Source organism: Eucalyptus grandis, chromosome 6 (assembly GCF_016545825.1).
Source record: "Eucalyptus grandis isolate ANBG69807.140 chromosome 6, ASM1654582v1, whole genome shotgun sequence".
In the NCBI taxonomy this organism is placed as follows: domain Eukaryota; kingdom Viridiplantae; phylum Streptophyta; class Magnoliopsida; order Myrtales; family Myrtaceae; genus Eucalyptus; species Eucalyptus grandis.
Genome location: NC_052617.1, coordinates 3,248,798 through 3,270,963, shown reverse-complemented (window position 1 = coordinate 3,270,963; position 22,166 = coordinate 3,248,798). Strand labels below are relative to the sequence as shown.

Sequence of the window (22,166 nt, the reverse complement as noted above, 5' to 3'; positions counted from 1 at the left end):
CTAAATCGGGCCATAACAACACGTAATTTTTAAGGCCCATTCGATAAAATGCTTAACAAGCCCATCTAGCATAAATGCCATAACAATACAACCCATCCTGAATTTCAAATCTTATTGCAGAGCAATTAAAGAAGAACAAATAAAATAAGATAGAAGATTTTTCTAATTGAAACATTTACAAGCACCGACAGCGCAATTGGGTGCTCCTAGGCCAAGTCAAGTCGGTACCTAAATTAGTAAGGATCTCTCCCCATTCTTAATTTGACTATTGGAGAAAGGATCTCATCATTTGAAAAGCGAACCTAATTAAAGACAAAATTAGTGAGAAACTCTTCTAATCACTAACTTATCCCAGTAATGTTTTTTGGCCAAAAAGTGTCGACGAAATTTTTTGAAGTATGGATCAATCAGTTAATCGATAAAGGATGTAAAGAGTCCTTTGTTTACTCTTGAATAGGAAAAGTAAATGATAAGTATTTAAAAGTATCGAGATCGGAAACAATCCTAGTGGTAAAATGACCACCTATCTTTCAAGACATCTCAAGTTCAATTTGCGTCGTGAATGAATTCTTTAATTGTGGCATATCTCGTATAGTCAGATTTTCTCAGCCTCTAATATCTTTGTAGAGTTACAGAGACCCTTATAAAGACGCTCAAAAAGGGTCTTTAGCACTGGTCGCTCCTTCTCACCATTTAGATTATCAAAAACAAGGTCATTATGTTCACATAACATGTTTAAATAATAAGATTGTAAGATCACTTTCAACTCATCTTGAGAGATTGTTTAAAAGGTGTTTTTTTGCCTATGATTTTAATTTGTCATCATCGATTTTCATGGGTTTGATGATTCATTTTCTGTCATTATTCGAAGAGTTCGAGCTTGTTAAGAAGATGTGTTGGCATTGATATTATGAAAGTGGTGTGTGATTGGGTACTTCGGGGATGGTCTTTGAAATGCGAATATGCTTGATCGTCCGGCTAGGTGGCTGTGCTGATTTGTCACAACCTGCTTGATGATATTCTCGTTAGAGTTTATAGGGATGAGGGCTCGCTTAAAGTTTTGAATCTTATGTGTCCCGTGAAGTTCCTGGCAAGCGATCCTTGTTTGACTTGTAGATAACATTGTGCGTAGGGAGCAGCTGGATGAATTAGCATTTTGCGTTGATCATCATAAGAGGTTGCGACTTGCGAGTGGTCGAAGATCGTGAACAGAAATTGAGTACCTCAAGATTTTCTGGGATTTAGAGCATTTGAAGTTGTGTAGGCAGAACTTTTACTTGGTTGCTCTTGAATCATCAGAAAACATTCTTGTCAGATACTTGACTGACCTGCCATTTCATATGCTCCTCTCGAACATTTGCACCCCGCTACTTCTATTCATCTACCCTCAATGGACGGTGGAACTCGACACGGATCTTCTTGTCCTTCTATGTTATCCAAGTGTGTCTATCTCAGAAGTGTCGTTTCTTTGAAGGCCCCTTACTAGAAATCGTCTGAGCCTAGGACAAACTTGATTGCATCATCGTGGCTCATTTACTTGATGAATGCACTCCTTAGGGAATGAAATATTAGGTCCGGGTATCCCCTAAACCAAATAAGTGGGGGTATAGTTCCTGCTCATGACTTAACTTGTCATTGTGCTACAGGGATCTTTGATCAGGACGTGCGAAAAGAAACTGTCACACTTCTCAAATACTAGAGAGCATTACATATAATGAAGTTGTTGTGGTTGTTCCAAATGTATAAATACTGAATTGTGTATAAACCCAGTAAACAATCTAAAATTACTGCAAGCTGTCAAATATTCCTTTCGCTTCCTGGAGTTTCCTTGGAATGGGAGGAGAGAAAATACTCCACTGTCATAGTTGAGGAAGAATGATTTGGCTCAGATTGAGATCCATTCCGTTATAAGCAAGAGGAGCATACATCCACATCGCATCTGAGCTCAAGAGCTGAACCAAGAGAACAAAAGCACATATTAACTTCATGTTATGTGAATTTTCTGAACTATTTGTGCGTTCCAAATTTTGTTTATTCTCACCTTAATCTGCAGCTGCAAAAATTTCACGTAGTGAACTGCCTCCTCAAGCATTGTGCTGATGTCCACCTGCCACAAAAATGCACATAAGTTTAACGTGGCTTGAATAAATTCTTTCAACTCTGTCCTGAAAATATATAGAAGGTTCTAAACACTCCGCTGGGGAAGCTACCAACCTTAGTTCCATTAGGAATCAGGTTTTGTAGAATTCTCAGTCGTTCATTAATCCTTGCTCTACGTTTCTGTGAGATTAGAGGGCAGAGTTTAGAGAAAGGATCATATGAATGTAATCATAGAATGAGCATGGGAAACATGTTTCCAGGAAGACGAACTAATTACCCTTGCATAGAGGCTTTGAGGATCAGTCGCTGAACCCCTGGAAGCATTGATCTTCCCTCTGTTCCCATTTTCAGCAAGTGTTGTAGATGTCTTGGATGGCGGAGTTAGTTCTCCACTGAGCTCTCCAGAATCGCTATCCTCCGAACTGCAAGTGCTAGATCCATTTGGTCTAATATTACTTTCATCTCCATCAGTGTCATCAGACAGTAGCTTCTTCACATTCCTTGGACCTTTAATTTTCTCTCTCGGCTGCATATAATAAGATTGTTCATGAGGAATAATTGTACACCGAATAGATCCACTTTCATTTGTGGTAACCATCTGAGAAAGCAGAATATTGAGAAACAAAACTAAAACTTACATTTTTTGAAGTGCGAGGCCTCTTCTTGGTATTCTCTAACGCATCAATGCAACTAGAATTTCCTGCTCCAGCATGAATGTTGTCTAGTCTAGAAGACCTCCTTTTGAGTTGCGATTGCATAAGTAGCATGCTGACATCTTCTGGTTGATTATTACCCAAGCTTCCTCTTCTTTCACTATGCATTGTTTTCAAACACGCACCTTCTTCCATTGGAGTGCCACTCAACTCCGACACAAAGGAGTTGCTGATGCTAACATCCGTGTTGAACGCATCGGAGAAATCATCAAAGTAGGGAGAGATTTCATTAGCTACCAGCATGTGGTTATTGGAACCGATTCCCTGGCATGTAGATGCAACATGACCATGGCTCTCGCCAGTGAAAGAGCTGCTCTCTTGAGAAACAGCTTGCAGGATTGAGTCAGGAATGACTAGAGGATAATGCGAGCTCCCACTCATTCCTGCAAAGTCAGTGTTGAGTTGAGGATTTATGGAAAAATATGGGATTTGGAAGTCGTGTTCTGGCGAAAATGGGTACTGGCACAGAACATATGGTGTAAAATCAATAAGGTCCTCAGTGGATGCAAATAAGCCCACAGAATCCCATTCTTCATAAGCAGAAGCTCCCAGGGTGTCCATCTATACTACTGCTGATAAGGGAGGCTTGTTGAAAGAAAGTGGAGTGCTGAAGCTCAGTCGCACTTGAACTCAGCCTGCAAACTTGAAACTAATTTATACCCGAGGTCGACTAGCTCAGATCAAATGGTACTAAGAGGTTGACCTCACATTGGATATTAATTTCCCCATTCCTAATAATTGATCTGGTGCAGGTCACGCTTGAACACGGTCGCGCAAGCTCGAAACTAATTTATACCCGAGATTAACTAGCTCGGAACAAATGGAACTTAGAGATTGACCTCGCATGGATATTACCGAACAATTGATCTGGCGCAGGTCCTACTTAAAATGTTAGACCAACCGCCTCAATAGTCAAGTATGTGGCCAAATCAACGCAAATTACAACTCATCCGGGACTGGTTCATTCAATAATGGATTCGAATACACGAAACGGCACCGACGCCGAGACAAATTAGACTTTTTAAACGTTGACCAAAAGGGTCTAAGGCAAATGATTAGGAGGTTATAAGGGTCTTACGCCAGCGATTAGGACGTTAAGTTGAAAACCGATTAGTATAAGGAAAAAGATAATGCCGAAGAGCCATATATTAGGGCAAGAGCAAGCATGGAGAGAAGACTCCTGCGTTTCGACTTTGAAGCTGTGAGAGAACGTGGGGAGTCCAAAAGTGAATATAATAAGGGAAAGGATAGCAGAGAGTTCTGTTGGCAGACTTAAAATATTTTCATCCAGGGACGGCCAGTTCGTGGGGATGAGTCGACATTCTTTAAGGAACTCGAACCCCGACAGGATAACCGAAGTACTCGGCTCTTGTTCTCTCCCCGGATGAACTAATTTAAACCGCGGAAGATCTCATGGATCTGCCACCTCCGTTCAGTTTACATGCCGCGCAATGGCCTGTGAACAGCTGTTGAAGCTGGCCAGCATGAATGATATAACTAAAGGGTTAAGAAGTTCATTTGGATGCCATGGATCAATGTTTAAAAAACGAACACTTACCTTCTTCCATTTTCAAAGCTGGACAGATATTAATGGGGACTCAGGTTTCAAGAAGCTGAGTTCTTGTTAGGAATCTCATTCATTGTATTTATCTCCTCAGAGGCCACTTCTGAGATGCATTCTCTCCTATACTACTCAATATTTTACTGTGATATATGTAAAATGGAACACCCACATACGAAGGATTCGTTGGTGCTTTAATAGCTTGAATACCCATGTGTATAAACCTGTTTGTTTGCGATTTTCAAGAAAGCAAAAAGTAACATTTATTTTCCATCAAATTTTTAAATATGATCCAAATTTCAAAACATTATATGTGAAATTTTCTGTCAATGTTTGTATACTATGAAAGTTTTGGGGTACTAAAATCTACATAAAATAAAAGTTTTTCTAGACATGCTCTATCATTTTGAAATTTTCAAGCATTAATATTTTTTAACATGCATGTTGTTATGATTATACTTAATGATTCATATTTTAAGTGTACTAAGCTTATTTTCTTTTATCATCAACTTACTCCTATGTGACTTGAAACCTCTTTAATTAGAAATTCTTAGTCATTTGTGATGTTATTTTGACTTATATTTTTCTGTTAGGCATAACGATCACTTTGGCTTTACTCCAACTCTAATACGGTGGAGTGACATTGATAGACTTGCTCAAAATGAGCAATAATTGTAATACAAATTGAACAATCCAACGAAAAATTTGAAACTTATTAATATGCGATACTAATTCGACTTATGTTAATCTGTCGAGCATAAGGATAACTTTAACTTTACTGCAACTTGAATATGGTGACGTCGAGATGTTTGCTCACATATGACAGAAAATGTGAAGCTTCTACAGTAACACCAAAAGGGTTATCAATGCCGGTCACCTCTTCTCACATTTTCTTCTACATGAAGAAAAGCTTTGTTCTTCTCTTTTCATGGTTCATGCTTATGTCGACTACCTTTGGCCATCTCTTTTCCTTGTGATCTTATAGTTGATATTATTATTATTATTATTCAGACTTCATTAAGCTTTCGTTAGTCAACTTCTTTTTTCTTACTTTTTCTATGAAAAATAAAGAATATACACCAAATCAACAAGAGTGCAACCAACTTTCTACATGTCTGAAATTTCTCCAACTCGTCCTCTGCCCAAACCCAAACAATCCGAAGGCCATCCAGGCCAGACGGGCCAGTGCAAGAAGCTTCTTTTTTTTGCTTTGTTAATCACATGTTATTATATCAAACTTAGGTATCACATCGAGAGTAAATTTCCAAACGCATTCTTCTCATTCAGTATCTCACTTGAAGAGATATCCTAACTTCTAGCACTCCAATGGAGCAGCCACGATGGGATTTGAACATTTTTGGGCAGATTATATAAGTGTAAGTCAAATCGACATTCTACAGAGGACGCGAGACCTTTTCGATGATGCTCGGAGAATAAACCGTATTAGTTGTCCCTCCTCACCCCATCAACTAATTAGATTAAAAAAAACAAAATCAATCCAACGCGTCTTCCCCCATTCGTTCTTGGAGAATAGCATGCACCGGCCATATTTGCCGACTTTCATTGAAATTACTAACGAGAACACCTTAGCACCAAGGAATAAAATCTTCAAGCCACGCCACCGTTGAAGATTCAGAGGAATTGTTCCATCCCTCTCGGCAACATAGTACCTTTTTCTTTTAGTACGCAGTTGACCCTCGGATTAATTAGAAAATTTGTGAATGAATTCCGCGTAGTAATTCATCAGATTTAGTTGTCTGAATATAATCAGACAAGCATTAGATTAAATTATCTTCCGGTGCATGCACTAATGTCGTCAGATCAACTGCATGCCTGCTGTTGCCAGTGCTGTGTGACAGTTGTTTCATCGTGTCTTTGTAATTTATCTGTTTATTCATTTACTTCGAGAGTCGGGTTACCCTTGGGGTGGCGGAAGGTCGCCCAAACCCTTGTGCCTGCGAGGGAGGACAGCCCGGCCCCGGCCGTGGTGGATCGAGGGTTTGTCCGGCCTCAGAATCAGTTGGCGAGGGTGTGCTCAAAAGAGCCATCAAATGAGGGACAAGGGTGAAGAAAAGTATTTGCAGTCACAACATTAAATTGTTGTTGATTAAGAAACATTTTTCACTAATTAATTATTTTAAACAATACAATTAATTACTTTTAAGAAAATGTTTTCTAATTTTTTCATCCTACATGAAATAAACAGAGCCTAATAACGTCAGGAAATAAATTAGGTTGGGGTGAAATAGCTTGGGAGACTTTTAACACATGGCACCTTCTAGGAACGCAAAGCCAACGACTAGGGAGGCTTCTCATAGGCTCTTGGCTACATTAGGGTGCCCAAATCGGGACATGACATATAACAACTCGTGTAAGGAATGAGCATTTGAAAATGATGTTGAAAAAAGGAATTTCAACTATGGAGGAAAATGCGGTTTGTACATAAGGTGGTCCAAATGGATTATGTGAAATTTATGAATGCGTGCCCTCCAAGTTCTTTTTATAAATCTTTGCACCTTAACCCTAATTTATTTAAAAAAAGAATCATGTATGCTATTTAGAGGGATAAAAGGACAAAAAATAATAGGCTTAATTAGCTAAAGAATCTTATATATCAATAATTTTCATTCAAGATAGAAGTTCCAAAAATTTGGAATCTAAAATTGTGGTCTTGATCCTCTTCAACTCTAACGTGATAGGCAAAAGAGTTGGATATATTTGAGCCTACTAAACATTGCATTGCCCTTCCATTCTTATTTAAACACGTGGACATTCTCACTCTATACTTACGCCCAGAACAAAAAGTCAAACCCATCATTGTCAACCCTCCTCCACGTTTCTTCAATCCTTCTACAAACGGCTACTCCGCCGCTTCAGGCCATTGTAGCTGCCAACGCCTCTACCCTTGCCACGGACTTTGTCGACCGCCGCCACCTTTGCTCGACTCTTGTCTCTTGTCACCATCTCCTTTTGTTCATTTCTATCAGGAATCTATCCATCGCTCTTTAGCTCGCTCCCTGGAATGGACACACAAGCGTAGGCTCCCTCTCTCTCTCTCTCTCTCTCTCTCCATTGTTCAAGCTTGATGGAGCTAGATTAAGCTTCGCCCTCAGACTCGACTGACAACGAATTGCTTGTCGAGGTTGACGGCGACTTCCTAGAGAGAGAGAGAGAGAGAGAAGGGGACGGAGGACGTGGTGGTCAAAGGCAACAGACCATGTAGATAGTCGGTTTGGCTCGGTGGGGTTGAGGTTCTAACTCATTTCATATTCCTTTCCAAGTCTTCAAGCTTGAACTGATAAGGGGGCGCATACTGGATACACCTCTTGGCTCGAAGCCTAAATCCTCTCATCTGCAAAATTCAAGTGAACAGTTCACCTACCCTCGGCATGTCGAGAAACTTAAAATGCGCAAAGTTTTGGGCCAACGATGCAAAAAGTTCGAAATTCTCCGTTCTCCACAAACATCAATAAAAGCCCGGCCCAAATAGATCATCTTTTGAAGTTTTTTTTCCTCTATTGTCAACTCAACTAGGACCTATTTGGTAACTATTTTAGAAACAATTTCTGTTTATAAATGATTTTTTTTTATTATGTTTCCCGAACAAGTTTTTGAGCATTTCAAAACATTTGATAACTATCAAAAATTTCTATTCTCGGAATAGAAATGCATTTAGTATAACCTCAATTTCTTTAAAAAGAATTTCTTTTAATTTTTAATAATTTATTTCATCTTTTTTTCCTTTTATTCTTCTCCTTCTTCCTTTGGCCAGTCACCGGTCACCGGCCAACGACCAGCCAGACGAGGGTCGGCAACTTTGTCAAAGTGTCAACGGCCCTCGGTGAGGCCAAGCCTCGTCAATCGAGCCTTGATTGGGTGAGCTCGACCTCGCCAGCTCGCCTAGCCACCAAGGAGGCTCGACCTCACTGGGGGTCTGTGATGCTCCGACAAGGCCGTCGGTCATTGTTCTTTTTTAATTCCAACAAAAAAAAAAAAGAATAGAATTAGACACTGTTTAGCCGGTTATCAAATATGGCCTTAGTGGCGGTCCCACTTATTCCTTGTCATCTTTTGCGTTCTTGTATGTGTGGTATGTATTATGTAATTAGCACATCAAAGAGTTGATCTGAGGTTTCTATGTTCATCGATTGCATAACTAATCAGCCTCGAAAGAGGCTCGGTGAGAAAACATTTTCGAATTTGATGACTCAATCTCACATTTGAGAATTTAAGGACCTGCATCGAAAAAAAAAATGCGAGTTTAGGGGACATGATTTCTCTCCATTGTAATACATCAAATTCTGCGGTGCTGTGCAAGCTCCATTTTAATATTTCGATGTTAGATCCATAGGGTCGAGCTATTTTCCTACAGTAATTTTCACCATTAAAACGAGTATAATGAGGCCTTAAAAAAAAAGAAATTCTACATATTATAGGGGGTCCATGCCACATGGCGCTTCTCCATTGGTGTTCAAGTGGCGTCGGTATCCACCACACGCTGCTAATTAAGACAATGCTACGTCTATAGCCTAGTCTCAAGTGGGACTCTCTCTCAATCTATACAAACCTAAAGAATAAGAGATTCACACGTTTCTTTTCCCTAACTCACCAACACTATCATATGTGCAGGTCACATTCTTCATCAATCAATTGCTATTGGATAAAACTCTGGTGTACTACATCACACAAACATATACAAATTTCGGGCATACCAACTTGTAATTTGTCTTCGAGTTTGGCCCGGTTTTTAAAATGATTAACGACGTCGACACGAGATGCAGGTGCGAACTAATTGCTTTCTCTTTTCTGAGTCTCCTCCCCCGTCTTGCGATTTGAAGAGCAAGAAAGGGACATCGAAAGGAGAAACCATGGGTTTTGTCTGTCTTGTCGAAACGTGGATCGGGAACCTGGCCACGTGGCGATAAGCACGAGCAACAGGGATGGTAAAGCAGTGACTTCACTCTGCCCAAACGAGTGCGCCCGTTCCGCGGACGGACGACCATTTTTGTGGTGCTCTTTTCTCGTACCTTGTCCCCCTCCTTCGCGTCGATATCCATCAGGAAAGTTCTCGACACGACACCGAGCGCAGTGCATCTTCGTGCTGAAATTCGGCGGCTTTTGCATAGGAAATTTACCTTCGGACGGGGAAGTACGTCCGCCGTACAAGTGCTTCGAAGAATCCACTCCTCCATCGTCTGCAACAACCCGGAAACTATAAGGAAATGCCATGGGATTATTCCCACGCATTTCGTCCCGTTGTAGATAGATGCCGTCTGCTAGGAAATAGAGCAGTACAAAATGGAATCAGCCACCATCAATGAATTTTTCTTAAGAGCACGGGACTTCTTCGGAGAATCTCATCTTGAATTTACATGAAACCAGATTTTAGCTCCAATAAAGATCCCCGATCTTGATGAGGATCATATATCCATCAACAAATGAGGGAATCTTTCAGAGTCCACGTGACTATTTAAATGAAGTTGTAAGATTTGTTGTATTATAAATGCCCGTGACTGTTGACCTCGATTACATAAGGGGAGGTCAATGCTCAAATAGAAGTGTAGTTTGGAAAAAGGTTAATTTCCCACAATTTCACTGTGTATTTTGATCTAATCATGATGAGTTTGTTTGGCAAGCATGAGCTTCGCTTACCATTTTAAGTGGATTCTCCGTCGTCATTATGCTATCAATCGCAATCGACTATTAACCTGTAAGTGCCAATTTAAGAGGGTCAAAGATTGATCAGATAGAAAATGTGAAGCTTCTACAATAATACCAAAAGGGTTATTAACTAGTGGCGGCCCTCGCCTGATTTAGGCAAGGGTTGGGGGCACCGGCTCACCCCTACCCTCGTTGGCTCCTTCAGCAATGGTGCAACGGGGTGGTAGCAAGGGCTGCAGCCATACCTACCTCACTTCTTCTTCTTCTTTTTTAAATTTAGCTTATTTTAAAAATTTTAATATAAATAAAATTAGTATTAAAAATTGAATTTAGACCAAAACGACTTGTTTTAGTCTTACATTTTATAATTTACTCACGTCATTGTTATGTAGGAATAATATTTATAAAAGAAAACATATCGGTATTTTCTATTAGTCAAATTAAATGGAGTTAATAGAATGATTCGATTTAACCAATTTGACAAAGTTTAGGACTTAATTACTTTTTTGCAAGTTTTAGGACTTCACAGTGAACATATCACATAACTAATCAAATAAGTACATAAAAATCCGCGTATCGAAAAAAGTGCAACCAACCTTCTACATGTCTGAAACTTCTCAAACTTGTCTTATGCGCAAACCCTAACAATCCGAAGGCCATCCAGGCCAAAGGGGCCAGTACAAGAAGCTTCTTTTCTTGGCTTCTTTAAGCATATGATCTATTAATGTATCAATCTTAACGCTGTGAGCAAATCTCTAAACACACTCTTCTCATTTACAACCTCACGTTCCGATGGAGTTACCATGGTTGATTCCCACACTCATTGACAGGTTGTATAGTTATGGCTCAAATCGAATATTCCGCGGAGGATATTAAACCTTTTTTATGATACTTAGAGAATAAATCGCATTAGTCGTCCCTCTTTGCCCCGTCAACTAATTAGATAAAAAATAGCAATTGATCCAACGCGTCTTCCTCCCATTCGTTCTTCGAGAACAGCATGCGGCCGGCCATATTTGCCGACTTTCATTGAAATTACCAACAAGAACACCTTAGCACCTAAGGAATAAAATCTTCGAGCCTCGCTACCGTTGAAGATTTAGAGGAATTGTATTATCCCTCTCAGTAACATCGTACCTTTTTCTTTTATTACGAAGTTGAACTTCGGATTAATTAGAAATTTGTGTATGAATTCCGCGTAGTAATTCATCAGATTTAGTTGTCTGAATATAATCAGACAAGCATTAGATTAAATTATCTTCCGGTGCATGCACTAGTGTCTTCAGATCAACTGCATGCGTGCTATTGCCAATGCTATGTGACAGTTGTTTCATCGTGTCTACATAATTTATCGGTTTATTCATTTACTTCGAGAGTCAGGTTACCCTTGCGGTGGCGGAAGGTCGCCCAAACCCTTGCGCCCGCGAGGGAGGACAGCCCGGCCTCAGCCGTAGTGGATCGAGGGTTTGTACAGCGTCGCAATCAGTTGGCAAGGACGTGCTCGATCGTCGGTTATCCGTGAAAGGGAGCCGCTCAAAAGAGCCATCAAATGAGGGACAAGGGTGAAGAAAAGCATTTACAACCGACGAAATTAAATTGTTGTTGATAAGGAAGCATTTTTCATCGATTTATTATATCAAAAGACGCAACCGATTACTTTTAAGAAAATGTTTTCTAAATCTTTCATTCTACGCTAGATAAACAAAATCTAATAACGTTAGGAAATAATTAGATTGGGGTTGAATAACTTGGGTAACTTTTAACATGCGCAACCTCCTAGAGATACAAAGTCAACTATTAGAGAGGCTTTTCGTAGGCTCTCAGCGACAATGAAGTGCCTGAATCAGGAGATGACCATATAACAACACATGTAAGGAATGAGCGCTTGAAAATGATATTAAGGAAAGGAAAGTCAACTTTAGGGGAAAATGTTGTTAGTACGTGAAGTGGTCCGAATAGGTTAGGTGAAATTCATCAGTACGTGCCCTCCAAGTCTTTTTTTTTTTTAAATCTTTGTGCCTTTACCCCTAAATTATTAAAAAAAAGAAACATGTATGGTATTTAGAGAGATAAAAGGAAAAAAAAAAAAGGCTTAATTAACTAAAGAATATTATACATCAAGAATTTTTATTCAAGATAAAAGTTTAAAAAATTTGGATTCTAAAAATATGGTCTTTGTCGTTTTAAACTCTAACTCGATGCGTAAAAAAGTTGGAATTATTTGAACCTACCGAACAATACTACATGGCCCTTCCATTCTTATTTAGACACGTGCGCACACCCTATACGTACACCCGGAACAAAAGTCAAACCCTTCATTGTCAACCCTCCTCCACGTTCCTTCAATCCAGCCACAAATGGCTCCGCCGCCGTTTCAGGCCATTATAGCTTGCTGACGCCTCTAACCTTGCCACAGACTCCGTCGACCGCCACCTCCTTCGCTCGACCCTTGTCTGATCACCATCTCCTTTTGCTCATTTCTATTAAGCCCTGGACCGGACGCACAAGCATAGCTCTCTCTCTCTCTCTCTCTCTCTCCATTGCTCGAGCTTGATGGAGCTAGATTTAGCTTCGCCGTCAAACTCAACGACAACGAAATTACGTGTCAGTGACTTCCTAGAGAGAGAGAGAGAGAGAACGGATGAGGGACGTGGTGGTCAAGGCAACAGAGCATGTAGATAGTCGGATTGGTTCGGTGGGGATGAGGTGTAACTCACGTCACATTTTTTCTGTTTTCCTTTCTAAGCCTTCAAGCTTGAATAGATAACGGGATGCGGATTAGATTACACCTAAGCTAATTCATGTAGATGTCTATTTGTCAGGCTATTCACCTAAACCAGAGGCAGTTATAAATGCTATAACAAAACTTCATAAGAAAATAGCTAGAGAAATCTATGAAAAGCGAATTAGGTCTCAAGAAGAAAATTAGTGTTTTATTACCAATTTTCATGTTGGATGTAGTATTCATATTGGAAATTATGATCAATGATTACTCTATCAATCACCATCTCCTTCAGAGATGCCTCTTGAAACATTTTTCAAATACAAAAGTTTAGTATCTTCCCACGAATGAATTAGTGAATTAGGCAGATTCCTTTGTATTGACTCAAACTCTGAATTCTCTCTCTCACTTGCAAAATTCAAGTGGACAGTTCACCTACCGCCCTTCGAGAAATTAAAAATGCGCAAATTTTTGGGCCAAAAATGCAAAAAGTTCGAAATTCCACATCCTCCTCCGACATTGATAAAAGCCCAAGCCCAAGCCCAATTAGAACGTCTTTTTCAAGCTTCTTTCCTCTATGGTCAGCCCAGCGTCGGCCCAATTAGTGGTGGTCCCGCTTATTGAGAATTTGAGGACCCGCCTCGAAAAGAAAGTAATTGCGAGTTTAGGGGACGTGTTTTCTCTCCATTTTTATAGTTCTAATTCCACGGAGCGAGTGTGAATGCTCTATATATATTGAAGTTGGATCCACAAGCTCAAGTTATTATTATTTTTATTATTATTATTATTATTGCAATAACTTTTACCATTAAAACGAATATCACAAGCCTTCCAAAAAAAAAAAAAAAAAAAAAAATCTACAAACTATGAGTCCACGCCATGTGGTACTTCCCCATTGGTGTTCAAGAGTTGTTGATATCCATCACATGCTATTAATGAAAACGGTACTATATCTATAGCGAGGTGTCAATTGGATTCACACAATTTGCAACTTAAAGTAAGACAAAAATTTCGCACATTTCTTATCACTAACTCACCAATGCTAATTTATATGTGCAAGTCATCGTATTCGTCATCAATCAATTGCTATTGGATAAAACTGTGGTGTACTACAGCACACAAACATACAAATTTCGCGGATACCAACCTGTATTTTGTCTTCGAGTTTGACCCGGGTTTTAAAACGATTAACGGAGTCGGCACGAGATGCAGGTTGCAAGCCAATTGCTTTCTCTCCACTCTTATCTCCTCCCTACAATGCGATTCCAATAGTGTAAGAAAGGGCAAAACGAAAGAAGAAACCATGGGTTTTGTCTGGCCCGTCGAAACGTGGATCGGAACCTGGTTCCCGGCCACGTGGCGATAAGCACGAGCAACAGCGATGGGTCAGCAGTGACTTCACTTTTGCCCGAACGTGTGCGTCCGTTCCGCCGACGACCCTTTCTGTGGCGTGCTTTTCTCGTACCTTTCCTCCCCTTCGCGTCGATGTCCATCAGGAAAGTTCTCGACCCGAGACCAAGCGCGACGCATCTTCGTGCTCGACTCAGTTGGCTTTTGCATAGGAAATTCACCTTTGAGTTAGGCAGCACTCCCGCCATACATATATGTGCTTCGAAGAATCCACTCTCCTCCGTTGACTACAAAAACCTGGAAACTTTAAGGAAGTGCCACGATATTATTCCCACGCATTTTCATGCCGTCGTAGATGTCACCCGCCGAGTGTAATTAGACGAGTACAAATGGAATCGGCCATCATCGAAGAGTTTTTCTTGAAAGCAAGGGATTTCGGAGAATCTTATTTCGAATCAACGTGACAATTGAATTTTAATTTTGATAAAGATTTCCAATCTCAATCGAAACCATGAACCTAACAATAAATGGTGAACTCTTTTAGATTCCACACAACTATTTGAATAAAGTCATAAGCTTTAACGTATAAGAAATGTCCATCGGTCTAGGATGATGCTTGAATAGAAACATAATTCGGAAAATTTCTCACAATCTTATCACGATGAGTCGGTTCGATACGCATGCTTTTCGCTTATCATTTTAAGTGGATTCTCCACCGTGGTTACGCTATCATTCCCAAAGTGTTTTGATTTAAGAGGGTCAAAGACCGATCCATGAATTTACATGGCTTGTTTTTCACGTCTCCAATGGATTATCAGTCAAATCCTTCGCGATTCTCTCGCGAAAAATCAAAAAGTCGCCTCCCATCAGCGTCCACTGATACACATATATGTGTGAACTTGTAATTCGGGGTCCGAATTTTCTTCACGTCATTCATCCGTCTTGGCTTGACTTCATACGTGCTTGAAAATAGGCACGAGATCATCAAAAATAAGCAACCAAACGAGACGTGGGTGGTCCTCGTTGATTCGCTAACCTACGAAACATGGAGCGAAAGCGGCGACGTGTCCTTCGTAGGGACGGCGGGAGCATAAAACACTAAAAACAGGGGCGCATCTCCCACCAGCACCAGCACCAGCACCAGCACCGCCTCCCGCCACCCCCATCCACCTGTAATCAACACACGTGCGTGGGGCCCACTTTTGGCCGGCCGACACGTGTGAGACGGACGGTGATCCTTCGTGTATATTCTAGTAACGTCCCCCCCGCGACCGTCTCGTACGCCGCGGAGATCCCCCGAAAAATCCCGATGGCACGACAGAAACGCACGAGAAAGAAGAAAAACAGAGCAGGGTCCGCTCTAGCTACTGGCTTCTTCCTATTCTAGAAGGCCAAGAACGTGCCGCCTCGTGAGAACGTTGACGAATCGTCTGCGATTTTTAGATGTGCTGGGATCGAGTTTAGGCCGGGGGGGAGGTTGTTCGGTGTGAATGCGCGGCTGTTGCGGGCATGGATCGAGCTGGCAACCGTGCCCTGCCGAGACCGGACGCGTTCGTGAACTTACGTACATCGGTAGAAACGTGTTTTACGCTTGACGCCGAGCGCGAGAGTTCAGTCGATTGCAAACGTGATGCGTGTGGTTTCCGCTACAGATGCTCCCACCACGCTGGTAGTGCAGTTCCCCCGCGCATTATTCCGGGCCCCATGTCATCCGCCCCAGGACCTAATTATGGGTTCGATGGGAGAAATTTTTTTTATGGGGGGGTATCACGCGCGAGATCTTCCAAATTTAGAGAATCTTTATAATTACACCAAATGTGCGTAACTTGTGGGTTTGATGCTACGCATTTCGAACTGCAGTTGTAATCTGGTCCTTTCATTCTAAGTTACGACATTCTTTTACCTCGTTCAAAAGCGCTCCGATAAAACTTATGACGAAGCACACGTGGTCTTGGACTTGGTCAGATGAGTACAATATGATAAAAGTGGCTTTAAGGGAGTAGAGAAAGTAGGACTAGGTTAAGAGAGAGGTTGGGCGATATACGCACTTACGTACGTACACGCGGGGAAAGGAGGGATGGTTACTTAACGGACTGGACTTCCCCTTCCGACGACTCTTCCAATCCAAAGGGGAGGGCTGCTGGCGAACCGCGTTCGCAGTTGGAACGTTATCCGACTGTTTCGGTGGCCGTTGACTTTGAAGCGGTCTCTGGTCTCCACTGGAACGATAGGAAAAGGAAGGCCCTCCTTCCTTCCTTCCTCTACCCACTCTTTTCACAGCAGGCAAAGGCCGCCTCTCCCCTCTCTAGAGAGAGAAAAGCGAGAAGACACTGTTTGACCGACTTCAAGTCGTTCTTGGCCACCAAGCAAAACCCCCCCTCTTGTTCCTTATTCTAACCAATCGCCGAGAACGTGCTCCACTCCTCTTTTTTACTAAATTTTTTAATATTCGCATGCGACACGGAAAGAAGGAAGGAAAGGTTGGAGTGAGGGGAGAGGCCACTTCACTTCGCTTCCGACCACTTGTCACGCAACTTCCCCCTCACCCACTTCCCCCTCTCCTTTATAAGGCCTCCTTACTCACTCACTCTCCTCACCATTTCAATTCACGCCCTCTTCTCTCCCTCTCCCTCTTCCTCTCCCTCTCTCTGTCGCAGAGCTCCGTCTGAACTCGCAGAATCCACGCGCAGAGCGACCCAAGAGTGTTTCAGAACAGTCCGTCCATGGCCTTGGAAGCTATCAACTCTCCCACCGCGGCCTCAGCGCCGTTCCAGTTCATGGAGGAGCCCTTGAGCTCCCGCTTCTTGGAGCCCCTGAACAAGCGCAAGCGCTCCAAGCGCCCCCACCACCCTCCCTCCGAAGATGAGTACCTCGCCCTCTGCCTCATCATGCTCGCCCGCAGCGGCGCCGCCCCCAAGCCCAACCACCACGCCTCGCCCGCTCCTCTTCCTCCTCCTCCTCCTCCTGCGCCCACTAAGCCTGAAGAAGCCGCGGCGACCGCCACGGCAACCGCGGCCCCGGCGAATAACTTGAGCTACAAGTGCGCCGTCTGCGGCAAGGGCTTCCCCTCCTACCAGGCCCTCGGCGGCCACAAGGCCAGCCACCGCAAGTCGGCCGCCGCCGCCGCCGCCGCCGCCGCCGCCGCAGCCGCCTCCTCCGCGGGGGCCGACGAGCCCTCCACCTCCGCCACCAACTCCGGCGGCGGGGCGGCCGCCGCGAGCTCGAGCGGGGGCGGGAGGTCGCACGAGTGCTCCATATGCCACAAGTCCTTCCCCACCGGCCAGGCCCTGGGCGGGCACAAGCGTTGCCACTACGATGGCGGCGCCAGCGGCTCCGCCAACAGCGGGGTCACCACGTCCGAGGGCGTGGGGTCCGCGGCCCCGCCGGCGCTCGGATACGACAGCGGCCGCCGCAACTTCGACCTGAACGTGCCCGCGCTGCCGGAGTTCCCGACCGGGTTCATCGTGTCGGGCGACGACGAGGTGGAGAGCCCCCACCCCTCGAAGAAGCCGCGCTTCTCGACGCCCCTGAAGATCAAGCTCTCTCCAGAACAGTGAAATCTTTGCCTGTGCTTTTAGGATTAGCGCTTGTTAATTGATTTAGCTAGGGCTTTTGTGGATCTTTTGATCTGGAAATTTGGGTGTACATATACAGCTCGATCCCCAGGTGGATCTCTCAGTTTGCCTTGTTTCTTCATTCATTCTTTCGGAGTTGTAATGCCCCTATGCAATTCTTCAATATTCAATATTCTTTTCCATTCGAAGATCGATTTCGTGGATGTCAACATACAATTCTCGAACGATTGCTAAATTTCCATGGGAGTTTTTAATGATCGGCGGTCAAAATCCGGCGGTTGGGCCACCGAGTTAGGTTTGGCGGCGAAGCGGTCGTTGAGTTTAGCTGAGCTATCAGTGTGTTCTCCTATTTACCCTCTCTCTTTTTTTTTTTTTTGGAATTATCCTGTTGGGGTATTTTATTGTTTAATTACTATTTAAAAGGTGATATTTTTTTATTCAAAAAGGGCAAAACCGATGTACCGAATCCGGCGGTTTAAATTCGCAAGTAAATCTGGGGTTCTTCGCGCGGAAGAGCTTCTCAACTTCTCTACTTCTTTCTTGGTACAGAACATATTCCGTATTTATCCGATAGGAGTTCGCTCCTGGTTTTGTTAACGATTGTTTTTGGGGCACGCTCTTTACTCAAATGTAAGAGAAAGTAGCATAACACGAAAAAGAAAATTGCATTTAACAAATTATCGAACTTAATCTATAGTAGATACGATATATTTTTATGGCTCTTTTTTTACTCTCTCGTAATTTCACTTAATCTCATACTCATTTACTATGTACCATCACTTGAGTTTTGGCATGAGATTTTTTAATTTGAGTTAAATATTGAGATGTTTTAATAATATAAGTCAAGTTGGGTAGGGTAAGATCGGGTTGGGAAGATGAGTTAAATATTTCAATTTAAATAGAATCTTTTGTAATTTGACTCAGTTCACTCATTTGACAAGTCTAGTCTAGAGGTTGGGATGTCTATGTTGTATGTCGACTTCCACAAATTAGAAATTGTCCCTCTTGCTATTCAGACACGGATGTCGTCATGCATTATCTGTACTCGGGATAGAGAGGAGCTGAGGAATGTTCACAATGTTCGGTGAGGATAAGAAAGAGTCGTTCTTTGCGGGAACGGATTGGGACGACACATGGCCCTTTACTTAAGCCAGTAGCGTTCCAACTCATGTATTCTTTCCTTTTTTCAGGCGACTCTTCTTCCTCCATCTTTCTCTGTTTATTCCACGCCATGTATGGGAAAAAGACTTTGTCCACGTTCAAGGCTTTGAATGTTAGATCGGCACGAACCGACCTTGGCGAGGTGAAGTTCCTAGCAGTTTCTGATATTTTCTCAACAGTGGCGTGGTGGGCTTTCCGATCTAGAAGAAAACGATCCCAATTTAGCTTATGGCGAGATGGGTTTTTAGCTGTTAAGCACTGACCCACTACAATCCTCCACATAACGAGTGCAATGTACGAATTTACCCAATTCAATCCGAAGTGGCCTGGTCTTGGTGCATGCACATGGGGATCCCTTTATAGTCGAACCCTATTGATTGCACATGAAAACTATTTAATGTGACGACATTGACGAAGTGAGTGCATGCACACCGAGAGTTTATCTGATTATGACTCTGTGATTAGAAGGATAAGAGCGGAATGGGTTCCTTTCAGTTTAATCCATCGCAAGCCTTGTCTCAAGGCCTCGTTGTACCTTGAATTCGGAAAATGGATCACCGAACCTGGCTAACTTAAATACAAGACAGGGCAACGACGTGATATGAGTTTACTACAGTGTAAAGCGATCTAGCTCGTGTTGTTCTCTGTTTCATCTTCCAAGTGATCTAATCCTCACGCTCCATTCGTGTAAAATGGAGCATTGAACCTGGGGCCGGGTCTCTTGTCAACTTCGATTCCATGACAAGCGTTGACTTCGATTGCCAGTGCATTTCCATGTGATTTAATCACGGTGTAGGTGGGATGGTATTCCCTGAAACCAGGACAGGAAGGGCTGGATTCCGGGTGGCAACTGACTGGTAACAACCTCGCCAAGCAGGAGGAGGAATCCACGGCGCTTAACATGCGAAGAAACAAACCCAATATCCCAATCCGTGTGAAAACAACCTGGACTTTAGCTTCGATTTCCTGTCTAAACACATGGAATGTCACGCGTCGCGTCAACACCTCTTGTTTTGACGCCATCGCTTTTAGGTTTACAGACCTCAGCAGACATAAAAAGAAGAAGAAAAGACATCCTCGATTGACCCGATGATTGAGTTGCCTTGTCGTGCGTGAAAAGGTGTGGTAGCTTAACGAGCGCGCCAGGACCAAGAGAGGTTTCGTATGAAAGAGAGAAATATGCGAGAGCGAAGCAATTTCACGGACGTATGCAGTGCGCTGTTGGGTTTGTCCTCGTTGCAAAGCAAGTGGAGCAGCAGCAGCCATCACGGTCCCCGCGGGATCCCATTGTTTACTGCTCGAGAAGACGTCAAACATGCCACCCGGCTAATCAGCATTCAGCGCGGAAGCGTAACCTTTCCGGACAAACGCGTGGAATTGGAAAACCTTTTCAGCTTTTCCCCAAGTCGACGTTAGCGAAATGGGGCTGCAAAGCACTCTCCGTTTTAGGAAGGATCCGGGACAGCAATGGTTAACTACTTTGAAAAGACCTCGAAGTTGCGCGTTGACCGGTTCTGGGGCTCTTGCTTATATTCGACGATGCTATATCTGTGTACTTACTGAACACTTTGGTGGGATAAGCAATCGGCAAAACATCGATGAAGATAGTTCTTCTTGTGATCCTTGTACTTACTGAACACTTTGGTGGGATAGTAATCGGCAAAACATCGATGAAGATAGTTCTTCTTGTGATCCTGGCAGTCCCGAATTGACAGGTGGGGTTCGATCTGTTTTTGGATTTCTGAAAGTGAAGTTGGGCCGCATTGAGTTTGTGTTCTTGCTAGTAATTGAAACGTACACGACTTAATGCCACAACATGAAATTCATAACACGTGGATAAATGTGATTAATCAATCACATCATATCTTCACCCCCCGCATAATGCACCCATCACATTAAATACATTTTCGCTATGTAGACGTGCTCCGTAAACTTCTATTCCCTATGAATGTCCAACTCTTCCGGTTGTCAATTAGCAAGAAAAGAAACAGTTGCTACGTGATTTAGCAGCTAGTCTTTAAAGTATTCGTACTGGAAACAACAAGAGTGCTACCATGAAACTATGGTAACTTTTTCTCCATGGGAGTGTCCTTATGTGAAAATTCAATTAAAATGAAAAAATTTAAGTTCTGTTTATTTCGTAAAAACTTAACTTTGCTGAAAAATATTTCCAAAAGAAATTCGGCTCTATTTGTTCAGCTATATTTCGTGAATAATATGGAAGTTCTTTTTTTCAAGTTTTTGCATGAAGATTATGACACGCATTTGAGAAAAATTCTCTAGTACAACCCCATATCCCTTTCTTCGCCCATTAGGGACTCCTCAAGGCCAACATCCCGCCCGGCCCATAGGAGTTAGGGCACAACCATCGGGGTACCAAACACGGCCATACAGGGACCTAGGCCTAAGGGTGTATCCTGGCTTAACTTTCCCAATGAGCTTTTGGCCTCCATAATACCTTAGGGAAATGTTTGGATTTTTGGCAAGTTTTCCCAATGGGCTTTTGGCCTAATGTTGGCCTTGGGAAAGTTGAAAAACTAATGTGGGTAAAACTAGCATTGGGCTATCAATATTCGACCGAATACTGAAATTGATTTTCTTCTTTCAAAACTATCATCATCGATTTCTTTATTTTCCCAATTTTGCCCCTTGTTACTATTCATCTTTTTGAGCAAGGGCAACCGGCAAGGCTGGATTGGGCCGACGAGGTCGCGTGATGGTTGCCTAGGTTGCACAACTTTGTGCATTACAACAACACAACCCAGGTGGCCATCGCCCAAGGTCGCACGACCCTCACTGGAGGGGTTTATTTTTTAATTTAAAAAAAATAAAAATTAAAGCCAAAAGCCCTTTGCAAAAAAAAAAAAAAAAAAAATTGCTAAACACTATTTAGGACAAAGTAGCTTTACAAAGAATATTTTACCAAAGACAATTTGTATTTTCACAAGGAGATTTAGGTCAAAAGCATTTCCTCAACACTCATTTTTAAAGCCAAACCAAACCTACCCTAAGTCCCAGAGTTATAAAACCAAGCCTGACCATTGCAGACTCGTACATGGCGCCAGGGTCTTGGGCTGCCTTGAGCGACCCTGGATCCGACAACTTTCATCCCAACTTCCCAAGGACACGAGTCCGACCTTAGGGGTCCCGGGCACTAAGGTCCCTGGTCCCATCACCTAATCCCAGGATCAAGGGCCATGGACCAATTGTATTTTCGATTACGATTTCTGATTTTCAATTTAGAAAAGGTAGTCGAATTCTTGTATCTGTTAGTTACGACAAACTATCCGCTCGACTCATTTTTCTAAGCAATCCATTTTCAG

At 42.6% G+C, this 22,166-nt stretch overlaps 2 protein-coding genes across 2 annotated transcripts; one reads left to right on the top strand and one right to left on the bottom strand.

Annotated features, from left to right (window-relative positions):
• Positions 1 to 1,795: 1,795 nt before the first annotated feature.
• LOC104447814 (transcription factor RSL2-like) lies at positions 1,796 to 3,384 on the bottom strand. The gene is made up of 4 exons (XM_039315043.1): positions 2,739 to 3,384; positions 2,378 to 2,626; positions 2,215 to 2,280; positions 1,796 to 2,107 (listed from the first exon to the last, which is right to left on the bottom strand). Exons 1-4 carry the CDS (start codon positions 3,372 to 3,374, stop codon positions 1,985 to 1,987), a joined length of 1,074 nt encoding a protein of 357 aa, XP_039170977.1. The 5' UTR covers positions 3,375 to 3,384; the 3' UTR covers positions 1,796 to 1,984.
• A 13,253-nt stretch (positions 3,385 to 16,637) lies between these two features.
• Positions 16,638 to 17,874, top strand: LOC104447815 (zinc finger protein ZAT10). The gene has a single exon (XM_039315013.1). The coding sequence runs from the start codon at positions 16,831 to 16,833 to the stop codon at positions 17,662 to 17,664; it is 834 nt and encodes a 277-aa protein (XP_039170947.1). The 5' UTR covers positions 16,638 to 16,830; the 3' UTR covers positions 17,665 to 17,874.
• The last annotated feature ends 4,292 nt before the right edge of the window (positions 17,875 to 22,166 follow it).

Coding starts and splice junctions, on each gene's coding strand:
- LOC104447814 (XM_039315043.1), bottom strand. CDS start 3,374: ATGGACACCCTGGGAGCTTCTGCTTATGAAGAATGGGATTCTGTGGGC. Junction 2,627..2,738: donor GGCCTCGCACTTCAAAAAAT/GTAAGTTTTAGT, acceptor TATTATATGCAG/CCGAGAGAGAAAATTAAAGG. Junction 2,281..2,377: donor CTCAAAGCCTCTATGCAAGG/GTAATTAGTTCG, acceptor CTAATCTCACAG/AAACGTAGAGCAAGGATTAA.
- LOC104447815 (XM_039315013.1), top strand. CDS start 16,831: ATGGCCTTGGAAGCTATCAACTCTCCCACCGCGGCCTCAGCGCCGTTC.